The 26346-nt window shown below is 36.1% G+C and overlaps 1 protein-coding gene across 3 annotated transcripts; it reads left to right on the top strand.

Annotated features, from left to right (window-relative positions):
- Positions 1-122: 122 nt before the first annotated feature.
- Positions 123-24187, top strand: LOC139694202 (uncharacterized). 3 transcript variants are annotated; one of them, XM_071592641.1, is made up of 13 exons: positions 123-167; positions 3204-3338; positions 3452-3637; positions 3725-3883; positions 3988-4158; positions 4275-4460; positions 12270-12449; positions 13877-14056; positions 14138-14326; positions 14412-14588; positions 14709-14865; positions 17445-17537; positions 23699-24185. In XM_071592641.1, the coding sequence occupies exons 2-13, from the start codon at positions 3210-3212 to the stop codon at positions 23836-23838; spliced, it is 1947 nt and encodes a 648-aa protein (XP_071448742.1). In that variant the 5' UTR covers positions 123-167; positions 3204-3209; the 3' UTR covers positions 23839-24185. The 3 variants fall into 3 exon arrangements, with proteins under 3 accessions (XP_071448742.1, XP_071448741.1, XP_071448740.1); XM_071592640.1 differs by lacking the exon at positions 123-167 and adding an exon at positions 612-1682 and having other exon boundaries at positions 13880-14056; positions 23699-24187; XM_071592639.1 differs by lacking the exon at positions 123-167 and adding an exon at positions 612-1682 and having other exon boundaries at positions 23699-24187.
- Positions 24188-26346: the final 2159 nt, after the last annotated feature.

Genomic DNA, 26346 nt, shown 5'->3' with positions numbered 1-26346 from the left:
CATCGGCAAAAATAGAGCTATGTATATTTGAATGAAAGTCAGAATTCTCCAGACAGCGTCATTGTATCAACAGAGGGGAAACTGCTTTTTTCTTTATTTTGGGAAATTTTTTTTGGAACAAGCTGAAGTCTCCGGAAGCAGAATTACGATGAGTGAATTTTTGAAAGGTGAATAATAATTGTAAAGGTAAAAATTTGAATAGCTAAAGCTATACATTCACTTTCGGAGATTACCGAACGATTTCTCTCCTCGAGCCTAAGTTAAAATTTTTAAACTTAAGAATGGCTTCTTTTGATTCACGTGAATTGATTTAAAACGTTATAAAGAAGGAAATCATTATTATTATCGTCCCGCGAGACAAGCTGTCAGTTTGTTCGTTATGGACGTTCCTCTTTTAAACATTACCACGGGAATTTAGTTGAGTAACATTATGAACAACGTAATTAATCGAATACAATCCATAAAATACCTGCATTAAAACAGATCATAGATTATGTTCGCGGAATGTATTTTCTCAAAAACGATACAATTCTCTGTGAACCGAAGTGCGCATTAGTTGAATAGCAAGTGGCGCCCCTTTCCAAAATACATTGCATCTTACAGGGCGAATTCGCGCCAAGATGCCGAGTAATTTGTTCGGTTTTGTGAGATATTGTAAGAACGTATTGTGAATGGTTTATTACGCGGTGTGGTTGTTTGTATGTTCTCTTGCCAGCCCCAGTTCTAATCCTTAATGTTCGTTGGATGTGATTACGGGAAATCTTAAACTTCTTTAGTGTTACTTTAGTTATCGTACCTTATCACGCATCGAATATGCAGTTGAGTGCGTAACTTGAAAACGGAACACAATGAGCCACAAACGATCAAGAAGTGAATCTGAAGGAGGATCTATCTCTGCCTCCTCTGAGAAGAGTAGTGAAGAAGATTTTAAAGACAGTAAGAGTGACAAAAGACGCTTGAAAGTCTCCCGTGTTCATGAAAGGAAAAGAGCAAAACCTAGTCGAAGTTCAAGTGGGTCTGACGGCGAAGAGAATGATTCTTCTTCTGAATTCCAGAAAGATAATCAAAGAGTTAAGCAAGAAGACGTAGAAAAAGTACTCTACGAAAGCGAAGAAAATGAAGAAGTGGCAGGTGCTCCATCGAAGGCAAAAGATGTGGCTGTAAAAAACTCTGATATTTCCTCTCATGAATCTGGCTCAGACACTTCCGAAAAATCGGGAAACATACCTGCCGAGAAATCTGCACCAGAGGAATCCCGTATCAAGGAGAAAAAGGGAGGCATTCAAATTAAGAAAGAGGCATCTTCGAATTCGGACTCGGAGCGCGAAAATATTCCCCTCGGCAGCCTTAAAGTGAAAGACAGAAAGAAACCTACTTTAATTAAAGTTAAGAGTCCTCCGGCATCATCCAGTGACAGTGATTCAGATGACGATGTTCCTCTGAGAAAGATTGTATCCAAAGCAGAGGGAAGTTCACCTTCGGCAACGAAATCGCCAGCAAAGTTGGCCATAAAAAAAGAGAGGCAATCAGACACTGACTCCTCCAGTGATGGTGGTAGCTGCAAATATGATAAAACGAAAGCATCTGTAAGTTCCTCATCAGAAAATGAAAGGGCCTCGAATAAACGAAGAAAGGATATGGTTCCTGAATCAAAGAGAAAAGCTTCTACTGATGTTGGAAAGGTGATAATGTTTTCTTTTTTTATTGCAAACCTTAATTTTTGACTGAAAAATAATCGTAAATGGAAGGCCGAATTATGGTGAGATACTTTATTAGTAGGTTTGTGGCGACGTCCCGAAAAACATATGATCAGTTTCTTAATACCCCTTGACTGTTGTACGTTTAAGCTTAAATGGAAGTTGAAATGAGGATTACTAAAATTTAAACGTGGGGCTCTCTGGCCAGTGGTTGAATAATGTACGCGATAAATCCCTTGCATTGCTATAACTGCAATAATTTTCGTACCTATCCTAAACATCAACATGGAAGTTATCCACAAATATTTGTAGAGGTGAAAATGTCACTGCTTAGTCACTATTTTCAATAAGTGATGTCACTATATCACATTTTTTTACCATAAAAACTTCCAGGGGTTTCAAGCTTGGAATTAATCTGCCCCAGTTCACCTCATTGAGTACTTCATATTTTACAACGGCCACCCGTGTCTGGATATTTGTATCTTTGTATTATTAGTTCTCTTTCTGAAAAGCATAAGGGCTATAACGGCTACTCTGTCACACATATTGGCATTATCTAAGAATTCCTAGGCCTCATGGAATCTTCTGTGGGTGATTCCTATCAGAGCTGCAAGAAAGACTCAGATTGTCTTTTTTCCTGGTATATCCCAGGGAAAAATTTATCTCCCACCTTAAATAGCCAAAGATGCTCAAATAATGGCAAGTTCAATCAATCCTAACAAGCTAAATCAAATCATCATATGCCTCACGATTTCAAGCTAATAGTATTAGCATAGAAATTATTCCTATGTATGCTTTTGATAAAATCACCTTAATCTAATTAATATGGCATATGAAATTCATGAGTTCAGTGTCTTTTCTATTGGTGGCTTTCCTAGCAAGTTCTGGTATCCAGATAACTATGCAGCTTAGATTTTTAGATAAGTTATCCCATCACTGGGGATTTGAACACAGGACCCTCTGCCCAGAAGCTACCCATTACCCACGAGGCTTTATGCTCCATATTTATTGTTAGCATAAGAACAATTATCAGAAGAAATGGAATATGAATCAAATTATCAACTTCCGTCAATATGAACATTATCAAAATTCGTTAAAATAAGTTATGGCAATTATATAAGCATTGTTTTTCAGAGATTTTATCAATGTCCTTTTCATGACATGTTTCACATGACACTTTCATTGTTGCCAGGGCAGGATGACTGATAATAGAATGCCTGTATACTCAGTGCTATTATTTATTTATTGGATATAATTTGTTGTGCTGAACACTGAAGTTTAAACTGGATCTGTTGTTTGCATTGGTTTTAAGGATGTGGAGGAGGCAGTATCTGTTAAATCAGGAATTAAAATTTCAGTAATCAACTTAAATAATATTATGCTCTGTGTATTTATAACTGTTATTCAAAACTTGAAGTGGAAATATTAGTGTTTAATTTTTGCTGAAAATATGAATTTTCAAAAACCTGATGCCCTTGTGAATATTGGTTTGGTAAATCTCCCTAGGATTCAATGGATAGAAGCTCACAAAAGAAAGGAAAGAAGTTAGGGGGCAAGAAGGTCTCAGAGTCATCAGAAAGTGATGAGAGTCTGAATGAAAGTAATAGCACAGATGAGAAGACCAAGACCAAAAAAAATAAGGTAACTTCAGACCCTAATCATATATTGGTATTCACCTTAGAGCATCAAAAAAATCAATAATTGTGTCTGGTTGACTATCCTCTAACATTTTATGAATTTTTTACTTGTTTCAGGCCCTTAAAGAAAAGAAAGTACCTGCTAAAATGCCCAAAACTGGAGTTAAGAGTGAGGCATCAATGAAAAATAAACATGCGGATACATCTTCAGAAATAGATGACAAAACTGAAAGTGAGGGTGATGTTGATAAAAGTGAATGTTCCGACAGCCCAAAGAAAAAGTCAAAAGAATCAAAAATAACTGTAAGTTATGCGATGGAAGTTTGAAATATTTGCGCATAATGTAGAGTTGAATCAACATTCATTGGTTGGAATTATTTTTTTAAAAAGGATGAAAAATCCAGTAAAAAGGCAGTTAATTCAAAGAAAAGTACCAACATGAAATCTGAGAAAAACACTGAATCAAATTCATCTGGGTGTGATGACAAATCGGAGGAAGATGACAATAGTGAAGCTGCAGATAGCAGTTCTAATGAAAACAAGGAAAAGGTAAGAGATGTTAAACGCAATAATTGATGGTTCACCTTATTGAAATGTGCAAACTGTCTTCGGGTTTGATATTGGTGAATGAGCGTAAACATTTTTATTTTTAGAAAGTCAAGGAATTAAAAAAGGTAGGGTCTGGAGAAAGCACTCCGAATAGTGGCAAGAAATCTGTAAAAAAGACAGATTCAGTTTTATCAGGAAGTGATGAAGATTCGGAGAAAGAAAGCAACTTTAACACAAATGAAAGAAACAAGTACACAAATTCAAAAAATAAAAAGGTAAGTTCTTTTGGTATCATGATCAACATCAGATTAGTTAATCAAAAACTTTAGCTGAATTTTATATCCTAAGACTAATTTTATAGTTGAATCTGTATTTTTAATGATTTATTAAGGGCAAGGAAACCCGAAGTCCACCTGTTAAGTCAGGTAAGAAACCTGAAAAAGGCCGAAATAAGCAAGTCAAAAACGAGGGAAGCTCATCAGAAAGTGATGATGAATCAGAGGAAGTAGTCAGTGAAGAAGATATGGATTTTAGTGCAAATGAAAAATTGAAATCCAGGAAATCAAATAGTAAAATGGTAAGCATTTTATTGAGCCATTATTTTGGAACATTACAAAGGGCCAGTATCGGCAGCAAGTTACCATTCTTTGCATAATAGCATTATGTTTTAGACATTTTATGGTAAAATTGCTGCATTTAACAATGTCTTTTGTTGTCACTTCAGCATTATCGGAACAAATTCCTTTTTAGTAAGATTTTTTCATTCCACATGAATGTTAGAAGTACATTAACATTTTATAAAGTTAATGTATATAGGAAACAACATTAGCATTAATTAGTAAAAAATAAACAATGACCCTGAGATATTGCTGGAGAATGATAATAATAATAATAATAATAATTTTTATTTGTCCAGAGACTGCATCATACAAAAAAAATTGTACACATAGTATAGGACACGTCAATATATACAATAATACACAATGTAAATACATATGCCTATTCTAAGTTTCATGTTCCATGAAATTCCTAATAGAATAGAACAAATTCCTTTGAAGAAAAGCTCTCAATTTTCTTTTAAATAGATAAATGTTTGTGCTGGATTTCAGGTCCTCGTTTAGCTTATTAAACATAAGGAGACCCATAGATTTAGGGCCTAGTGCGGTGGTTCTAGTTCTTACGTAAGTTCGGTGCAGATCATTTTTAGACCTGGTCCCACAGTGGTGAATACCACAATTTGTGTCATACATTGAAAGGTTTACAAAGGTGTACACCAGTAATACATAGATATAAATACATGGCAAAGGTAGAATGTTCAATTTATGGAATAATGGACGACAAGGAGCATTATGCTCTGCTTTGACAATTAGCCGTACGGCTCGCTTTTGAATTTTAAATATTGTGTCTGCAAGCGGAGAAGAACCCCAGAAAAGGATACTATATACTATACAGGAGTAGATATTTGCATAATATATTGACATGAGGACATCCATTGTTACGGTAAACCTGATGCTTCTAATAAGGAAGCAAATGGTATTCAGTTTTTTGCCCAGGTGACATATATGCTCCCACCAGGACAACCGCCCGTCTAGAACTATTCCTAGGAATTTTGCATGGGGCGCTTGGGGAATTAGTATTCCACTTGATTCAATTGCAAAAGTGGCCATGTTTTTGTTTTCATTAGCAAAGTAAAGTAGTTGGGACTTTTCCACATTTAAATTCAGCTGATTCCTGCTACACCATGAGTTCAGATGTTGAACGGTTTGTTTAGCATTGTTTGTTAAACTTTGGACTGTAGAGGCAGTGAGTATGATACTGGTATCGTCTGCAAATAGGAGTAGATCATCCCTTTCGTTGGTTCTTATATTCTCAGGTAAGTCATTAATGTAGAGGAGAAACAGGATAGGACCCAGAACTGAACCCTGTGGGACACCTTGGCATACAACTTTACCAGGAGAGATGAATTTTTTTCCATCATTGAGCAAAATCACGTGCTGCTGACGGCCCTGAAGATATGAGACTAACCAGTCATGTGCATTGCCCCTAATGCCATATTTATGCATTTTTTGCAATAGTAAATTGTGATTTACTGAGCCAAATGCGTCAGAAAAATCAAAGAACATTCCTACAGATTCTAACTTGCAATCAAGAGCTGTCAATATATTATCAATTGCCTGATAAGTAGCAGATTTGGTGGACCTATTCTGCCGAAAACCATGCTGAAATTTTGACAGAATCTTCTCAGATTCAACATATGGGATGAGGTGATTGAGAAACACTTTCTCAAATATTTTGCTAAACTGATTTAGGAGAGATATTGGGCGATAAGAATTCATTTCGTGGGGGCTACTTTTCTTTTTATAGAGCGGGATAACTTTTGCAACTTTCAAAGGAGGTGGGAATATTCCTTGCAGCAGGGATTCATTTATAATATGTAATAGAGGTGTCCTGATCAGATGAAATGAGCGTTTAAGAACTGGGCTGGGAATCTCATCCAATCCTGAACTAAATTTATTTCGTAGATTCTGAAAAATATTTTTCAATTCTATGTCTGTGCAGGGGTAAAGAAATAAGGATTTGCAAGAGCTGGTAAAGCTTGGCTCCAATGGGTGAGCTGGATTTAGGGGGGCACTTGTTTTGGAGAAAAATTCATTGAAACTATTTGCTAGGATGCTGTAGTTGGAGATAGGATGGCCTTTGGGGTCATTGATATTGAGTTTGACTCTTTGTTTTCCTGCTCCCTTGGCTTCATTAATTATTTCCCATATGGCCTTAGTCTTATTTTCTGCCTGATCAAGTCTATAGTTGTTACACGACTTTTTAGCATCATTAAGCATTTTGCGGTATAATTTTTTCAAGATTTTAAATTGAACTACAGTTTCCTTGCACATCGAGGATTTACAGACCACAGCCATTTCTTTAAGATGAATCGACATCAGACGAATTTCATCAGTGATCCATTTTTTACGCATCGGCTTTGGCTTGACTTTAATTTGCAGATTAGGATAGGCTATATCAAAGTAAAATAGAAATTTGCTGTAGAATGCATCAAACTTGGTTTCTACAGTTTTTGCAGAAAAAACTGCATCCCAGGTTTCTGTATCTAACATTTGTGAGAAATTAATATTATTCATCTCTGAGAAGGAGCGGCGAGTAACTGTATAACATGGAAAAGAGAGGCCTATTTCTAGGCTTGTTAGTATGGGGTAGTGGTCTGAAATATCCGACAGAATCACTTCTGATTTGGCACAGTTGATGTTGGTAGCAATTACATCCAATAGGGATGCTGAGTGGTTAGTTACCCGAGTTGCTTCCTTATTGATCACCTGGAGATTATAGGACATAAATAAATTAAGTAAATCACTCTTGTTCTTTGAGTTAGTTAAAAAGTCACAGTTAAAGTCACCAGTAATGGCGAGGTTAACGTTAGGTGAGTTTTTGTGAATAATATCTATCAGACATTCAAGTTTGTGCAGAAAAGAAGTAAAACAGCCAGTTGGCGATCTGTACACAGTAACAATACACACTGGACCACTGTTGGTGTTGATCTTACATACAGAGCATTCGAAGTCACACTCTGCATTCAGACTTTTATAGGATAGGCTAAGGTCTTCAGTTCCTAGTGATTCTCTAACAAGGATGCCTACTCCACCATTTTTCTTGTTAGTTCGACAGAAAAAATCTGCAGCTACATAGCCACTGATTTTGATGAATGATGAATATTAAATGGCCTGGCCATATTACTACAGAACATGTCCATTAAGGAGAAGAAAGAATTTAAATGAAAACCTCTTGAAAAGTATAATTTTATGAGCCACATTTTGGGACAGTGGACTGATGAAGACAGCATTAAATGAAAAGCAAGTGGGAGTGTTGTATTTGGACACGTGTACTTTTATTGTCACTAAAAGGAGTTATTACATTCGGCCATTATGTCTGGCTTACATACATTCATTGTTGACTTTTTCTCTGTTCAGTGCTGCCACAACTGAATATTATACATAAACACTTTACACTCGTTCTTCCTTCAATCCTTGCTTTCTCAGCGGGTGGTTGGTCTTTGTGGTTCCAAGAGCTGGGGTGAGAGGTGGGTATGGGGAAGGAGGAACCTACTGGTTCCAGTGTAGATAATTGAAGATTCCAAGTCCCCCTCTTCTTCCCCATTCCTACCTCTCATCCCAGCCCTTGGACCTGCAAAGACCACCCTCCCGCTGTGAAAGCAAGGATTGAAGGAAGAGCAAGTGTTAATAGTGTTTCATTTTCACTGAATGCGTGAGCTGTGCATGAATGTTTGTCGTGGTTTTGGCCCATGAGCAGCATCATCAGTTATCTTATGTCGCAAGCTACAATTTAATCATACTCTTAGATCACTCGACCATCAACATTGTGTCAAGACAGGTGGTGATATAGTGGCGGTTTTGTGAGGTGGCGCGAGGTTTCAGTGATCATGCATTGCCACAATGTAGATAATCGTATGCAGTGCTTTACTTTTCCCTCACTCGGCTCCTGTGAACCACCCTTTTGGCTCTTTCACTTACTTAGCCAATGTCTCCACTTCTCACCCTCCAAAAAACCCTCTTTTCCTCAAACCTCCCCTCCTCTTCTCATCAACAAGAATGTATATTTACCAACATGCATGTAATTTTCACCTAAAAATGACACGAAGTGATGTGAAACCTGGGTCGAGCAAAAAGGTCCTTTATTCAAGGTGAAAGATATTGAGTAGTAGTATTTAGGGATTTAGGGGAGGCAACCGACAGCTGAGGACATTTGCGTAATAGGGGATGGACAGGATAGGATGAAGGGTGGAGAGAAACCTGGCATCGGCATTAGCCTACTCTTTACGAAAGCCACCAAGGGGTCCACAGCTTAACGTCCCCTCCGTCGGACGACGTACTCACTTAAAGTGCCCTCCACAAAGCACCTCAAGTAGGGATCGAGATACCTCTAAAAAATATTCAACACCGCCAGGATTTGAACCCAGGCCCTCTGGGTGGGAAGCCAGTACATTAGCCCCCGCACCATCTCGATCCCCTATAGATATTGAGGAATCACTAAATTTGTGTTTACTGTTACTTTAAAATCTCCACATACTCCAACTCTATCAGTTCCTTTAGGTGTTTGGACTATGGGGGTAGTCGAATTTAATTAAAATCTTTTGTTTTACCATCAAATCTATTTCTAATTCTATAATTGGGTTTGTAAGCAAATAGTAGATACCTATATTTCATTGCTCTTGGTTTAGCATCGTCTTTTACCCTGTGTTTCCCTTTGTTTCCTTTCTGAACTCTTGGTTTATTAGTGAACGACCCTTCATGTTTTTTAAAAAAGGATGCATATTCATTTTCAGCCATTTCGACTTTGAATCAGTGGAAGACTTTCGGTGTACGGCAGTATTGGTTGTCTTCAGGTGATTACTAATGCATCGACATAAAGATGTCCTCTGGGGCTGACAAAACTGTCGTCATCTGAAGGCAACCAATGCAGTGGCACATTGAAAGCCTTGCAGCAACTCATCATGGAAGCCAATGCCAACACTTTTCAACTTTCTTTGCCTATTTTGGCATTTGTACCCTATTCCAGTCAACTGGTATTTCTCTTAACCAGGCTCTACCTGAAATAGGTTACCAATTGTTTTCTACTGCATGCATTTTCAAAGAAACATTCTCTTAATCATTATTTAAACATTCTCCCAAAAAGACAATTCTTACCCCTGTATAGGTTTTTAGAAGCTTAATATTATAGATGATTCAGAAAATAACTGCCAAGGGAAGACCCTGCGTGAAACATTGGAACAGGGGCTCACTGTTGTCAAAGGGAAGAAGCATGAAGAGTAGAGTGGATGGCTGCATCAAATCAATTTTAGGATTATGACCTATGATGAAGACTAGTTGTGTTGCCTCAATTATGGGTGCATCAAAATATCAATTGCAAAATTCTTCACACTAGATACAGTGAAAAAGGTAGCGTGAGCTAGGTAATGAGATGCAGGTATGCTCAAAAATTTTATTTAAGTTTCATATAATGGAATCCCATTAAGAGAGATTCTGTATTGATTCAGTCATGCTGGAAAAACTCTACTGAGTCATTGGTGGTCATTTGCAGCATCTTGTTAGCCTAAGAAAATAGGCAAGTTCATCTATGAAGGTACTTCGTATTGCCTAGGTACTGGCAGAGGTGCACAATGCTGTAATTTACCTAATTGTCGGTATGTGAAAAGGAATTGTCTTTAAGAAAAGCCCTGATTCTTTTTTTGTGTGCAAGAAAGAGGGTCATTCATTAAGTTGCATGGTAGTAGTTGGGTCTAGATGCTATTGTTTTGGTATGTATTTCCATCCCATTGTACTCATTCTATAAACATGTAAAGGTTATGTATATCTACGCATCTGCTTATGTTGGTGCTGATTATATTTTCTCTGTGACATCCCAAAAAATAGACATCACTCTCACAGTCTTGCACGATTGCATGAAGTTGCTCAAGCTTTACAAGATGAACTCCCGATGCTTGTGCCTCAGATGAAGGGAGTCCTGTCCTTGTTGGTGGCTCATTTGTCCTACCACATGCAGACGCATTGTACCACCCTGCGATTAGATGGCAACAAGTTGGAATTTTTCATTCATGTAATGCAACATACATTTGTATCCATGTATAAAAATAATTTAAAAACCATGCAGCATTCCAAGAATCTATGGGAGATGCCACAACAGTAATTTTTGAATGAGTCATCCGTTAATATATGTTACAATGCAACAATTTCAGAATGTAAAAATCATTCTCCTTGTCAGTGGAAGAGGATGCCTTGATAGATTAACTGGCTAAAACACTCAGCCGGACATCGAGAGTTCCGGGTTTGAATCCCAGTCTAGGCAAAAGATTTGTACTCTTTGAAAGTGCTGCATTGCCATGCAGCATATTCCTTGAGGTCACTGAACTAGTGGTTTTCAAGTTCATCTCTCTTCAGCACTGTTGACCCGCTCATTCTTCCCTCAATCCCTTCTTCTTTGCCAGATCAGCAGATTATTTTGAATGCTGGGCGAATTTCTTGAGGCTATGCCCTGGAATTTAGAACAATCTTACCTGTTATGTGCCATGCATTTCCAAGCCTCCAAACTTTTGCACTCCGGGAGAGTGATAAGGAATGCATTGCTTCAGTCTTCTGAACTACTCATATCTTTTGCAAAATTTGATGACCAAATGTTGAATCATGCATTGTTGATGAATGTGTGTGCTGACTATAATAAATGCCATATTAATGAATAATTTGATGTAAAGATTTGTGTTAAATAATACGTTCTGTAGGGATGCTATTTAATACCAGTCTTCTTTTATTTCATTCCCTTTAACGTGTTTTTCTCAATCTATAGGCAAAGATTCCTAGTCCCTAGGTCCCTATAAATTTCAATTTCCCTTTCTATGTCAATACTCTCTGGCCTATTATCTTTGTCGTATAGTTCCTCTGTAAAATCTATCCATTTTGTCAGAACCTATTCTTCATTAATAATTTGCCCATGGCATATGTGGTAGTGTAAATAGGATTTTCATTCATACCTCCTGACATTTCTTTCACCTTTCTATACAGCTAGCCGATTTTGCTGTCTTTTTACATTTTCCATGTCCTTGGACTCCTCTTTCCGCCCTGTTTCTTTCCCACTGTTATTTACTTGCCTCTCGTTGATTGTGTAGGTCTTTGTTCTTTCTTCTCCTATATTCTATCTTTACATTCTTCCATTTTCTTCTTAATGCATCTTCCTAATCTTATCTTCTGTAATCCACGACTTACTATTAACTTGTTCCCATTTATATGTTGCTATTGTTTTATTTGCTGCTTTCTTCATTCCTTTTTGAGATTTCCATTTCTTCTATTTTACTCATCCCCTTATCCTTACTCAGTGTCATCAATTTCCACCAGATACTACTTCCTTTTCATACCAGCTGTTTGAAATCTCTCTAAACCTCCCAGTATTTTCCAAGTGTGCCTCTTTCTTCAGATGTGTTGAAGCAATGTGTTAGTCGTAGTTAACGTATTTCTAATGCAAAACTATAGTCTAATAACTAATACTAATGCAAGGTATATTCAAAGCCTCATAACTCTTTTCTGCCAGCCAATGTACACCAGAATGTTGACATACTGCTCTTGAATCCTAACGATGCTATTTTAAGTATTAAAAACATGTCACACTGTAACGGCAGCTATGCCATCTCTGTGAAATGTTCAGTTCATCCATTTATCTTTACGTTCATGAAAAGTGCCCACATATTTTTAGCTTAATCATGTATTTCTATGTACTCCTAGTCCTGAAAAAAATGGGTGACCTTAAAAATTGAATTGTATTGCAATTGCAAAAAATATGAGCGCCTTGTATTGGAATTTATTGTTTCTTGCAGGGTAGCAGTTCCAAAAAAGCTCCATCAAATTCTCACAAAAACCTCAAAGAAAAGAAGGATATTATTAAAAAGGAAAGTATGAGTTTATCAGAAAGTGATGTTAAATCTGAAGAAAGCAGCAATGAGAGCGGATCAGATAGTGATTCTGATGGGAAAAAGAGTAAACCAAAAAGTAAAATGGTAGGCTATATAATTTACTGGTAAAGTTTCCTTGCATGTAGAGTAAGGGTTTTTAACCCAATGGTCCCAGTGGCTACCATTTTGATGTGTAAACTATGGTCAGCTATTTAGGTCTGAGGAATTATTCTGTAATAAATATTTGCATGCACATTTAGTGTACCTATATCATTTTTTGACTATTATTCATTAAACTAAACTCTCACGTTGAATGTTTGTATTAATACTGCATAAATAGGAAATTGATATTTTGCCTCCTCTGGTTTGAAACAGGGTATGTTTACAAATATTATTTTCATGAGTATATCATGTTTTTGTGCATAATTTTTGTTCATATAATGGCATGTGTAGTTATTATAACAAATGGGAAATCAAGAGTTTAAGATAGGGGATGTATTGTTAAGTAATTAAACACAGCATATTTTAAGGGCTGTGAAAATCAGCGAATGCATTAAGAGTAACTTGAGACACTTTAGAAAGATATGATCATTTTTCCATTTGCAGAGGTTTTCAGTACGTACCACCTTGAGTGTTTTTACCTGTCCTGCTTGAATTAGATTACACAAAGATGGTCTCTTCATCATCTGGTTATCTAGGACTGATTTACATAACAGCAGAATACTTGAGCACAAACTAGATCCCTTGGTACTTATTGGCAGTTAAATGACAATTTAAATTAACAATTGCATGGCAGACAATGTGTGTGATGTTGGGGAAATCTTCACAGGGTTTTAGAAAGTAACGCAGAGTGTGGGAAGAATGATTATACAGGGTGTGGGGACATAACTACCTTTTTTTATTACTGTTAATATGTTGGGTTATCACAGTGATTAAAGGTGGTTAGAGGTCATGTGCTGTCTAATGGTGACAGTTGCCAAAATTTCACATTATTTTTTAAGTTTTCATCATCTTGTACCATAAGGAGTAATATTATGTCCCACTAAATGCTTAGGTTATTTAAATCATAGTCTCTGGGGGGAACTCCTTTTACCTGTTTGAAATTATTGCATCATATATTTCTATGTATGTAACATGTTTCCACTTATTCATTACTGGTTTCCAATCAGCTATAGTAAAAGGATTCCATGTTCTGGCATGGTTTTTTGGGCATTCACAGAGACTCCTTTGCAGGATAGGATTATTTAGTTTAAAGTACAGATTTCCCCTATGCTCAAAAATTGTGCATTAAATTATAGCCAATATGCACACACCATAGTTGTAAAATTATGTTCTACCTTTCCATAAACTCATTGTTTATGTCATCTGCTGCTGAGTTTCTATGCTCATGCTGATAACTAATAAAATGGCTTCAGCCAAATGTTTACTGCTGTGGTAAGGGTGTCATATGCTTTTGGCAATTGGTAATTGCCATGATACTTGGTGGGCCAAGGATCGAATGGATGTTATCAGTTTGATAATTTTTTTTGTAGAAGACTGGACAAACAAAAGCAGCTAATGTTAAAACAAGTACTCAAGATATAAATAAGAAGCCAGTGAAAAAAGAAACCATATCTTCATCAGGAAGTGATGATGAGGTAGATGACAGAGATAATGAGAGTAATAGTTCTGAAGAGGGAAGGAAAAAGTCAAAGCAATTGAAAAATAGAAAGGTAAGCTTCACTTTTGTCTTTAATGTAATTGTCTTGTGTTATCAAACCTGCCAATAAATTTTCCAATTATATTTCTGAAAGGATGAGAAATCCAATAAGTCTGTTGCGAGTGGAAATTCCAAAGATTCATCCCTGAGCTCAAACAAAAAGAAGAAATCAAGTTCACATTCAGAAAGGAAGGTTAAGTCTGAGCAAGTGACCAGTGATGAAGATGAGAGTGGTAACTTTGATGAAAGGAAGAAAAGGTCAGATGGGAAAAAAAACAAAGTGGTAAGTTTTTACCAGTGTGTGCATTTTTGTGTATTCATATTATGATAAGAAATTATATAAAAATGTATAATAATGTCTTTGAAAGGGTGATAAAGGTAATAAAACTTCTGCCAACGCTGACAAAAATTCTAAAAGCATAAGTAAAAAGCCTGATAAGAAGGGAAGTAGCAGTTCATCTTCAGGGAGTGATGATGATGATGATGATGATGATGACAGTGGATCGAGGTCAAAGGATGCAACAGCTGATCCCAAGATGAAAAAAGTAAAAAAAATTATCAAATATGTTATAAAAAATTCTGTCATTGTCACTGATTACAAATAATGTTGCCAAACAGTAAAAACCTATGCTAACATTGCCTCTTTTACTTTGCTTATAAAATAGACAAGTCCAGGAGAGAATAAGATTAATAGGATGAAGAAATTTCTGCTATTGGCTGGTATTAGAATAAATAACTACAACAATTTTTGGCTGGGCTGTAAGTCTGTCACTCAGAAAGTGAAGAAAATGCAAGATCTATTGGAAGAGAAGGGACTCAATGGTAACTATGGTAGTACATGTATAAGAGTTGACAAAGGTCAATACAAATCTTATTCACTTAATCCTGGACATAAAGGAGTTTATTGCTCCTAGCTATCCAGTGATAAGCTTCCACCTGAGGCTTGTTCCTCAATACGAAAGACAAATTTATTTATTTATTTACACAGTTATGTTGCAATTAGACAAATTTCCTGGTGGCAACGGTCAGGTTAGGTCAAAGATAACTACTAACAACGAAAATTACATACGAACACATAAAAACAGATAAGAGACAAAATATTTTTACATAAAATGACACTTCCCCATCACATACAAACAAAACTTCCACATCACATACAAAATGCCGTCCACATCACATACAAACAATATTTTCAAAACTACAATGAAGTGTATTACCCAGTGGCTACTTTACATTTCAACTTAAAACTTCTAAAATTGGATGGAAAGGGCTCAAACAAACCTCCAGGTAGCTGGTTCCAATCAATAATAGTTCTATTTAAAAAAGAGTATTTTTTCTTATTGGTTTTTTGAGTCCTTATTTTTATTTTGTGGCTATGGTCGTTTTTTCCCTTAAAGTTAGGCTTTTCTATCCCTTGCCATAAATCTTCCCACGCTTCGTCCTTTTTAACAATTCTATACATCGCGCCTAACCTACTCCTTTTTCTTCTATTTTTCAAACTCTCCCATTTCAGTACATTTAACATATCCGTGACACTATCTGTTCTTTTGTACCTTCCGAGTACAAATTATCTCCTAAAAACAGTAATTAAAAAAACTTAAACATCCTCATTTAGATTCACTGAGAAAAGTAGATATAATCAGTACCATTAAACATTGATATCAGTAGAAGTTGATGCATGAGCAAGCTACAAGAAATTTTAATTGACTTCTAGTTTTGAGAAACAGACTCCAGATGTCCCTAGGCTAATTAACATGCAAGGAACTAGACACTCAACTAGACAACTTTGGGGTTAAAATCATGAAAAATTAGTGCAATATTCAACTCTTCCCATGTTCATTTCTTATTGTAATTAAACTTTAAAAGCAAAAGCCATTTAAAAAAATTTGTAACCTCTCATACGTTTTCATGACGTGAAAGATAAATTGTCCTGTAGCTGTAAGGTATTTAATATTCTTTTTTCTGCAGGATACCAATGCTATTCTATTTGGTGCATGTGTCTATTTTTCTGTGTTATCAAAACATAAGTCTGGCTGAGTTGAGAATTAGGTTTCATTATTTTTTTGCAGTGTTTCTACTAATATTCACTTTTAAATAACTGAATTAATGTTGAAGTTATGGTACGTGATTCATGAGAATATCATCAAATAAAAAAAAGGTCTTGTCTTTCTGAAAACATGCCATTTGGTGTTCACTATTATAATCTAAATCTGCATCTTGGTCAGTCTCTTGAGTCATCTTTACTGTTGTGGAATTGAAGATTGCATTAGGTAAATTCTAAGAAACTGCGGTATAAGCCTTGAGAGTAACTTCAAATGGAATCATCCGCTAAGTGTGCTGTACATTGTTACCATTTCAGTGTAAAAATAAATTGCTTTGACTGGGATCCCGATCAAGGCAAATGATTTTTATGCTCTGAAATTGTTGTATTGTTTCGCATTACATATAAGACACCAATTAAATTTCAATTCCCAGGTCAAACTTAAGCTTAGTTTCAATTTTTTTTACCAAAGGTGAGGAAAACAAGAAACTGCAATATATCTCAGGATCAAATAAACGATGGTTCTTTAATTGCAAAGAGATAAACTCTTAACTTATCTTGAATATTTTATGATTACTTGCATTTGAACATTTTTTGTGGAAAGAAAGCTCTCAATGAATCTGAATGACACAATAATGATAACTACATAAGAATACTGTACAGCATATTTGTATGTATTTTGATTGCATCACAAAGAATATGCTGGAAACCATGAAGCTAATGTTGTATCTCAGGTTCAAATACCTTGTGGCTCTTTGATTACTGAGAGGATAATTTGTCTCTCTCACAAACTCAGCAAAACTAATATAGGGTTCAAATGTATATTAAATTTAATTAGTTTATTGTGTGGAGGTACTCAACAAATTAAGATACTTTTCAAGGGCTGCTGTTCATTTTGTGAATTATCATTTGGACTCATGTGCTCTAATATATGTCCAGGTCCAGGAGTTGACAATATGAAATAGGTCAGAGGTAGTATTTTTTTCTCATTTATTCTTGCTCATTAAAGCATTAGAATTTATGATCAATAGAAAAACCTTGGTATTCTATGCTTTTTGAATGCAGAAAGTTGTTTCATTATGTGTTACCAGTATCCTATGATTGGATTCTGATATCTTTGTAGATACATATGCCTCATATTTTTTAATTATATGCATGTCAATTACATGTACATGTACTAATTGTATTTCATTTTCAGATGATTTCAAACATTTGGGCTAAAAGAAGGCTTTAAAAATAAAATGCAGTCAGTCACATTGACCAGTGACACTATTCAAGACAGTTTTTACTATTTTAATAGTTTAATTTTTGTCATGTCATCATTTTATTGATCCATCATTGTTTTCATATTTATCGACAGGCCGACCAACAATTGAGAAATGCAAAAAGCTAAAGGCAAAGCTTGAAACTCAGCGTGAAATAGCTGAACTAGATCTGGGAAATATTATTGGCGGTGAGTAATTCAATTTTTTTCTGCTTCATTCGTTCTGGATGTCTCCTAAGATATCATAATCAACCAATAAATACATTGAGAATTATTTTCCTGGCACAGTGAAACCTAAATTAAGCAACCACTAATGGTTCCATAAAAAATGATAATTTAGAGTCATGGTTATATAATAATAATAATACATTTTATTTGTCCAGCGATCAAGTAGCTACAAATGTTACACTTGATATAAGACACGTCAGGGGAAAGTGACAAAATACATTTGTGGATACAAGACATATCAGGCATTATCAAGAAATTCAGCAATTGAATAAAACATTTTTAATTTTAAGAACCTAAGTAGATTGATATCCATAGTTGAAATAGAAAGAAAGACTCGTACTTTTCCACAGATTTTATTATACGGCACGACGCGTTTCACCGACTTGCGGCATCATCAGGTACAAATTTGCAAAACAGACAGAGCAAGCATATATACCCTCAGGACAGAGTGGGGGTGGGGGGGGGGTTGGAAGGATTTGAGGGGGGTGGGGGCTCGCAGGTGCGTTGATGGATTGTTTTGACCATTTCCAGGCTAATTTCTCGGAGAGGAGTGGGGAGGGGTATGGGAATAATTGCTCATTACAAAGTGTCGTGTTGGGGTTCACCAAGTGCCTTCTAATCTCTAATTGCTCGAGAGCGTCCATTTTTAATCGTTTTGGGAGTGTGTGTAATATCTCTGGGACAAAGTCACTGCTGTGGTTGAATTCTAGTAAATGCTTGGCGAAGAGAGAGTTGTTATTCTGATTTTTGTGACACCTAGCGTGTTCCTTGACTTGTAACTTGATATTCCTGCCGGTCTGACCGACATAAACGCTGTTGCAATCCTCGCATTTCAGTTTATAAATGCCTGATTTGAGAAGGCTATCCTGGGTGTCTTTTCCATTGGCTAGAAGTTTGGAGAGGGTTATGGGTGGGTAGAAGGCTGCTTTGAGTGAGGTGGGTAGGCAGTTGGAAATCCTATATGAAAGATCTCCCAGAAACGGGATCGAGCACGACTTAAAATCTTTAGATACTGCGGGCTGAGATACGAAAATGCTTTTTATGGCCATTGCTTTTTGTTTTTTCCGTAGTAATGTGTCAACTAGTTTGGGGTTGAAACCATTGTTGGTAGCTATATTAGTGATATTCACGAGTTCAATTTTGAAGTTTTTGGGGGAAAGGGGGATGTGTAGGAGGCGGTGGATCATGGAGTGGAGGGCTGCGTGTTTGTGAGAAAAGTGGTGTGCGGAATCATTAGAAATTATATGGTCTGTATATGTGGGTTTCCTATAAATTGCAAATTCGTGTCTATTATCCCTAATTGTGATTGTCAAGTCGAGGAACTTGATGGTGCCGTTGACGTCTTTTTCCATGGAGAAGGAGATATTCCGATGAAGAGTGTTTAGGAAATTAAGGAAGGAGTCTAACTGTCGGTTGGTTCCGGTCCATAGGCATAGTATATCGTCCACGTAGCGAAACCAATAGCCCACGTTTTTGTTATGCTGATTGTCAGCATTAAAAAGATGTTCTTCTACAGAATTGAGGAAGACTTCGGCTAGGAAGGGGGACAGTGGGGAACCCATAGCTAACCCATCCGTTTGGCTGTAAAGGGTGTGGTTGAAACTAAAATAATTCTGGTTAACTGTCATTTTGATGAGGGGGACCAATTCGTCTGAGATATTTTGAGCAATGGTGGAATCCTTGAGTAGTTCTTCCACCCTAAGCAAAGTTTCCGATATTGGTACGCAAGTAAATAAATTGCTAATGTCGAAGGAGACTAGCCTCGCTTTTTCCGGGACATCAATATCTTTCAATTTTCGGGCTAGCTCTATAGAGTTTTTAACTCCATATTTAGGTTTAAAACCTGTGAGATCTCGGAGCAAAGCGTCTAATTTTCGTGCCAGAAGGTGTGAAGGGGCGGACACAGCTGAGATGACAGGCCGAAGAGGTATGGCTTTTTTGTGTAATTTGGGGAGTCCGTACAACCTGGGGGCGGAGGGGTTCATTTGGATTAAACTAAATTTTTCCCTAGCATTTAAAAACTTACACTTGAACATGGCACGTTTCACTTCACTTTGGAAACTCGCGGTTGGGTCTTTGGATAACGGAGTAATAGGATTGTTGTTGATGAACTCAAGGCACTTTTCCACATACACTCGTTTATCCAACACTACGACACTAGATCCCTTGTCAGCTTTCTGGATGATGAGTTCTTCCTTGCCAATAGTCTTCTTCAGGCGTCGGAGGGTGGACGTATGTTGCTGAAGGCTGGAAAAGCGGGTTATTGTTGGCACTGCTTCCTTCAATGAGGACATGATGATTTCAGCAACTTGGTGTTTGGTAGCCAGAGATTGGTTCCGAAGGGCAACCTCGCAATCTGCGGCTAGATTTTTAATGTCGGCTTCGGAAACTTTCTTAGAGGGAGCAAACTTCAACCCTTTCTTTAAGATATTACTCTCCTCCTCAGTGAACGTATGATGACTAAGGTTGACAACTCTTGCGGCCGGAACAAATTTCGATACTGTGCGGGGACTGTTTTCTTTAGTAGTGCACTGGTAATTTTGAGGTGGACTATTAATAAGGTTACTCAGTTTTTTCCCCTGGGTTACATATTTGCGAGAAGAGATTTTACTCACTAGTTCTTTTACACCATCCACAAATGTAATCCATTCCGCAAAATGTAACTTAGAGCAAAGTTCTACGTGCAGACAGAACAAATAATGTGCAAAGGAATCCCTTCTTGCATACCACAGTTTCAGTTCCTCCCTTAACCACTGGATTTTCGCCTTGCGTATCGCTCTGATGGCCGTTGTGGACGACGAAGTGGCACGAACCTGGACGTACGCTGGGAACACTCCGTTTTTGAGGCAACTGCTATTGAAGAGAATATTCAGAGATGCACTGCTGTATTTCACCGAAAGTTTTAAGTAAAGTTTTGCCTGTAATGCCATACTAGCTTTGCGAATATATTCTATTGTTTCAGGCTTCACTTCGTGGAAGTAATTGATATCCATTGTTGAAATAGAAAGAAAGACTCGTACTTTTCCACAGATTTTATTATATGGCACGACGCGTTTCACCGACTTGCGGCATCATCAGGTACAAATTTGCAAAACAGACAGAGCAAGCATATATACCCTCAGGACAGAGTGGTTATATATGCTTGCTCTGTCTGTTTTGCAAATTTGTACCTGATGATGCCGCAAGTCGGTGAAACGCGTCGTGCCGTATAATAAAATCTGTGGAAAAGTACGAGTCTTTCTTTCTATTTCAACAATGGATATCAATTACTTCCACGAAGTGAAGCCTGAAACAATAGAATATATAAGTAGATTGACTTTAAATGCAGCCACACTTATATGGGCCTTAATCTCAGCTGGGAGTTAATGATAAAGTTGAAGGCCCATAAAATTTGGGCCAGCACCTGCATTTTTTGTACACACATATAAAACGTGCAGCTGCTCATTCTGCCTTGTAGAATATTTGTGGATATCACAATTTTTCACATACACATTATTATATAATAGGGAGACAGGAACTTGGATAATTTATTTCTAGAAATATGATTGAAAATTTGCTGGCATGTACTTTGAAAAATGGGAGAACTACTGAACTCATTATTTGAGGAAAATTGTATAAATTGAGTCTTTATTATTATTTCATGAAAAGTTGGATTCAGAGTAATTAAATTTAAAATTAAATATGATCACATTGCTCAAGTTTAACCTCGGGGAAGCAAAATATAGAATATGATAAATAGGTATATAAGTGGACGATGTACGTGAAAATATGGTGTATGAGGTCTGTCCATAAAGGATCCATATATGCGATATTTTGAGAAAAATAGCCTACCTGAAACATACGAGGTCAGTTGATTGATGGAAAAAGGGAGAATACGATGAGGCAGCTGATGATCATTCCAAAAAAGGACTTTGCTGATTGTTTTGAAAAGTGGAAGGGAGACTGGGTGTGTGAGGTCCTAAGGGGGGTACCTCGAAGGGGATTAAATCCTCATTGTTCTAGATAGGCTGTTTTTATCAAAATATTGCATGGCTAGATAGTTTCCAGACAAACCTCGTATAAACTCTTTGATACATGGAAGAAGAGAAAATTGGACTGAAAACATTAGGAAGCCTAATCTGTTTAAGATAACTAAAATCTTAATTGATTTTTACGCTGAAAGTACACACCAAAACACTGATTTTACATTATCATCAAAACTATCTCTTAAAATTGTGCATCTTTCTTATGTCTTTTAATTTTTAGATCATGTCATGAGTATGGTATGAAGCAACTGCAAATGCCCGTACTCGTCGGAAAGAGTCACTCATTCTCCCATAGTAATATTTTGGGGAGTACCAAAAGAATCAAAGTATTTACCAAAGAACGAATTGCCAAACAGAGCCCACGTGAATAGAATTAAGCTCTCAAACTAAGCTTAGTTTGTGTAAAGAGGTATCTGCCATGTGGAGACATTATTTTCTTGTTTTATTATGGTATTTTCTGTGTACATTCATTCCTTTCTTTGGCCATTTCTTCATTTATTCCACCTTTTCTCATATCATATATTTCACAATCTATCCAGGTTTATTCATGGCCTTCCTTTAATTTGTCAACTTTCTTCTCAAGCACTAAGTATGTACTCTGTTACCAACGTAATTATCCTTTCATCTCAGCATGTGGCCATATCAGCATGAAGCCTACTTTTGTTGACTTTCTTCGTTATGGGGCAGTATTAAGGCTTTTCCTAATAAGTATATTGAAATATGTATTCTATCCTGTCTACTAACTCTGCTAATCTATCAAAACATGAATTTAATTGGCATGCTGTAGTTTTTTGGGGCTAGTTTTTGCCAGCCAGCATCTGTTCCATGTAGGAGTACCAGTCTGATTCCTCATTCTGTTTAAGTACTGAGTTAGCCCAATTTTTTATCAGGACTGGTATTAGATATAAAAATGATGTTGAGTTTAAAATATGAATGCTCTCTCTGAGAATAAAAGACAAATGGCTGTGCCCATGGTTTATGTAGCTGACTTTCAGTGGAAATAGAAGTGTTTTCAAGGCATTAAATCAAGCCTTTCCTACAGGTAGATGCTGAAATTAAACCTTGCTGTCTTATTTATATTTGAAAGAGTAGAACTATTTACCAAAGCTTCTGGCTCTGCTGATAGTTCTTTCTGGTAAATTCACTGCCATTGCTATTTCAAATTACAACTGACTACTTTTTATGTGAATTATTTCCTATTCATAATTCATAACACTGTCAAGGTAGCATTGATATGTGACTTTATAGGAAGCAAGCACTATTACTAGTAGTAATATCATAGGCCTAAGAAAGTTAGTGATTTGTTGAGTGTTATACAGGGAGTCTATTATACTGCAAATGTGAGACTGATAATAGGAGCAGCAGGAAAAAGAAAACTAGGATGGCGATGGAAATGTGGTAGTACTGGCAAATGCATCTTTATGCGCCATTTCATGATGTCCATGATAATATTATTTTTCTTTTGGTATCTTAAATTGTTTGCCTTGGTATGAATACTTTTGGTAATGTTCTTTTTTACCTATCATATCCTTTGCAGTCTCTGTTTTTCATCTTTTCTATCTTTTCAATTTGTTCCTTACCTAGTCGTTACTTATTACTTCTCAATATTTACATCAATGCTAATGGGGAATTAAGAGTATTCTGACCCTATTACTCTCTTATTTCAAATTCTCTCTTACTTACTTTATGTATTACCAGTGCATTCATATTCTATTTGGATAATTATAAGTAGGTGATATTGGTTGCACTTTCCATTCAATAGCAACAATCACCATATTGGAACAGTTGCTCCTTAAGCTCTGTAACCATCATCCGTTTTTTGTTGAACAATTATTAATGAATCGGGTTAATATATTTTAATTTTTACAATATTCTATTCCTCAATTATTGAACATAAACTTTGTATAATTTGTTACGTGTATAATTAGAAATATGGGAGCACTAAAAGTCAGTTGAATTTTATGTTTTCAGTATGTATATAATATATTTTGTAATGGACTCATAAAATAGGTAAATATTTCTTCATACATTTTCATAGTTCGTGTACATTATTATTCCTATGAATGTTCAAGATTTAAGTGCAGTTTTTTATCCTAGGTGGAACGCGATCAAGAAGAGGAGCAAGTCAACACAGTCATGAGCCAACAGTATTTAAGAAGGACCCTGAGGATACAGCTGTGGACTTCAAAAAGCGCTTCTCTAGAATTAAAGATATTGTCAGTAGTGAATCAGACTAGCTCATTTTTTTTATTTCTCACCCAGCATTTATTAAGTTATGAGTCAAATGTGCAAGATGATACCGTTTGACTTTTGATAAGCATTTTTTTAAAACATATTTCACTTTCTCAAGTCATTTTTAAGTGTCATTTCATTTTTATAACCATATAAAGATGACATCAATGCCATTATTCAAGAAAGATATATGCCATAAAACAAAGTACAAATTTTTAAGGATTGGCAGTCCATATATATATATATAAGTATAGCAGTTTTTTAAAAAATTGTACTCATTGTAAAATTTAACATAGGTCAAAATAAACCTTTTATTAGTCAACTGGTATTTTTTTTAAATGAAGAGTTCAAGAAGAATATTGTAAATTTTGCCATGTGAAAAGTTTTCACATTTTGTCATATGATTGGATGTAATAAAATGTTTGTTCAATGGACTTCCTTTATTAAACCTCTAGTTAAAAAGTATAAGAAATGAAAAATGTTGCAATGGAGCTAGTTGTCAATGGGGCAAATCTATCTAGCCACTTTAACCAGCAGAATTAAAAATGGCGCCTTTATGTTTAGAAGGTAAATAAATAATATGATTCTCAAAAATTACAACATCAATAAGTCATAAAATGATAGGAGTTGGAACAGTTTGTGTTTAGGCAGTGATTTGGATAGGAAACTAGATGTAATTTTGAGATAAGGTTATTAAATGGAGTCTGACATTATATTACTCCACAACCTAGCCTTTAAAGAAAATAGGATTTAATAAGAGGAATTTAGACATGGTGGAAATAAGTGATCTGAATTGAGGAAGGTATACATATGAGGTGAATGAGCTGTTGTGAAAAGTCAAAGAAGGTAGAAGAACTGAATGGAGAAGGTACTTGGATCTAGAATTTTGAAGGGTTAAATCAATGGGATAATGTTAGGTAAATGTGGAAGACGGAGAAGATTAGGCGATTGCGCATTAATGGAAATCTAAAGATGAGCTGAAATAAGGAATTTAAAAGCTAAGTTGGTGTGGAATTACTTTAAAAGTTCATGATTTTGCATAATGGTTTTTATGAACCGTCAAGTACAGCTACAATTGGTAGGATACCTGTAAGTCCTAGTGTGAATATATTTTCCCCTGTTGCTTCTGTATAATCTAACTTAAAACCTAAATTATTTTCCAGATGTGCCCGTATTTCTTTTTTGTTTAAACCGGGTTAAACCATAACTTTGTTTTTTATTAAACCATTTCTCCTGCCCAACTATTTTCTCCCAATAGTAATTTCTTGTTTATAAACGGTGTCTGCTCCCATCATTTCCGATGCCCACCACTTCCTATCTCCCATCACTATTAAATGTTTCCTTCCAGGAACATCCCCTAACACTTACTCTAGTTAATTGTGTGCACTTTAACATCTTCCTCCCTAGGCTTACTTGTTCCTAGCGACGTTCCGGCCTAAATATGACTCAAGTTCATTTTTTAGCTCATAACGCTATTAATCATATTCTATCATTTAAATGCTTTATGTTTTATACTTGTTTATTTCTACCACTTCCTTGTCACTGGCTTTTTACCCTCTGTTTTATAATAGTCTATTTCTGTCATTTTAATGATCACAGTTAATATTTGTTCATCTAAACTCACATAGTCCTTAAAGATCTATATTTGCTCTCTTCATCTTCTGATCAATGTTTTCTGTCTTCAGCATGCTAAAATTCCACATCCCTATGATAACAGTTTTGGTCCTCTGTTGTGCTGTTTTCTGCTGTCTTCAATGTGGCTGTGGAAGGATTTCCCCTTTTGATATGTTGATATGTTTAGCACTGGGTTTGGCTGTTTTAGAAAAAACGCAGGTTCAGCTATCCTCTCCCAAGGTTTTTCCTCTCTTGGCTTCACTAGGCTTTAGCCCCTATGGTATTGACTGCTGGTTTGGAAGCACTCTGTTCGACTTGAACACAGCTCTCCCTTGCATCTAATCAGCTGTGTGTGTGGCCTACTCAAGTATAACTTGAATGGGCACTAATTGAGTGCCCCAATCTAGAGTGCCCATTAAGGTCAAGGGCTATATTGAAAAGCATAGTCTAGGTCTGAATAAGTGATGGTCTCAAGCTTGTTCGGGTGTTTTTAATTGTATTGCATAAGATTGAGATGACTTGATGTGTGACAGTATTGGTTTGGAAGTCTTTGTGCTTCATTTAATCATACAGAATGCCCTCCACTGGATATCCTTTTAGCACAAGGAATTTTCCCACTTGACCTCACTAATCACATATATTTATTCCTATCCTTGTTGGTATTACATGATACCTAGTACTAATAAACATGGCTGCGAGGGATTACTATGATAATTTGATTAATATTCCATTTTACAGGATAAACCATTGAAATTAAGTATCACAAAGTATTTGGGGGAATTAATTAATAATTTGCATAAAACACTGAGATAATTTTTGTCATTTTAAAACATTTTTATCATTTGCATATTCAGCTGATGAAAAATAGACTTTGTTGAATTACATGCATTGCATAAAAA

Source organism: Hetaerina americana, unplaced genomic scaffold, assembly GCF_022747635.1.
Source record: "Hetaerina americana unplaced genomic scaffold, ioHetAmer1.1.p SCAF_5, whole genome shotgun sequence".
Lineage (NCBI taxonomy): Eukaryota > Metazoa > Arthropoda > Insecta > Odonata > Calopterygidae > Hetaerina > Hetaerina americana.
Note: the sequence above shows the minus strand (reverse complement) of the source record. Positions and strands in the feature narration are given on the sequence as shown.

Coding starts and splice junctions, on each gene's coding strand:
- LOC139694202 (XM_071592639.1), top strand. CDS start 849: ATGAGCCACAAACGATCAAGAAGTGAATCTGAAGGAGGATCTATCTCT. Junction 14,589..14,708: donor CTGATCCCAAGATGAAAAAA/GTAAAAAAAATT, acceptor CTTATAAAATAG/ACAAGTCCAGGAGAGAATAA. Junction 14,866..17,444: donor GGAAGAGAAGGGACTCAATG/GTAACTATGGTA, acceptor ATTTATCGACAG/GCCGACCAACAATTGAGAAA.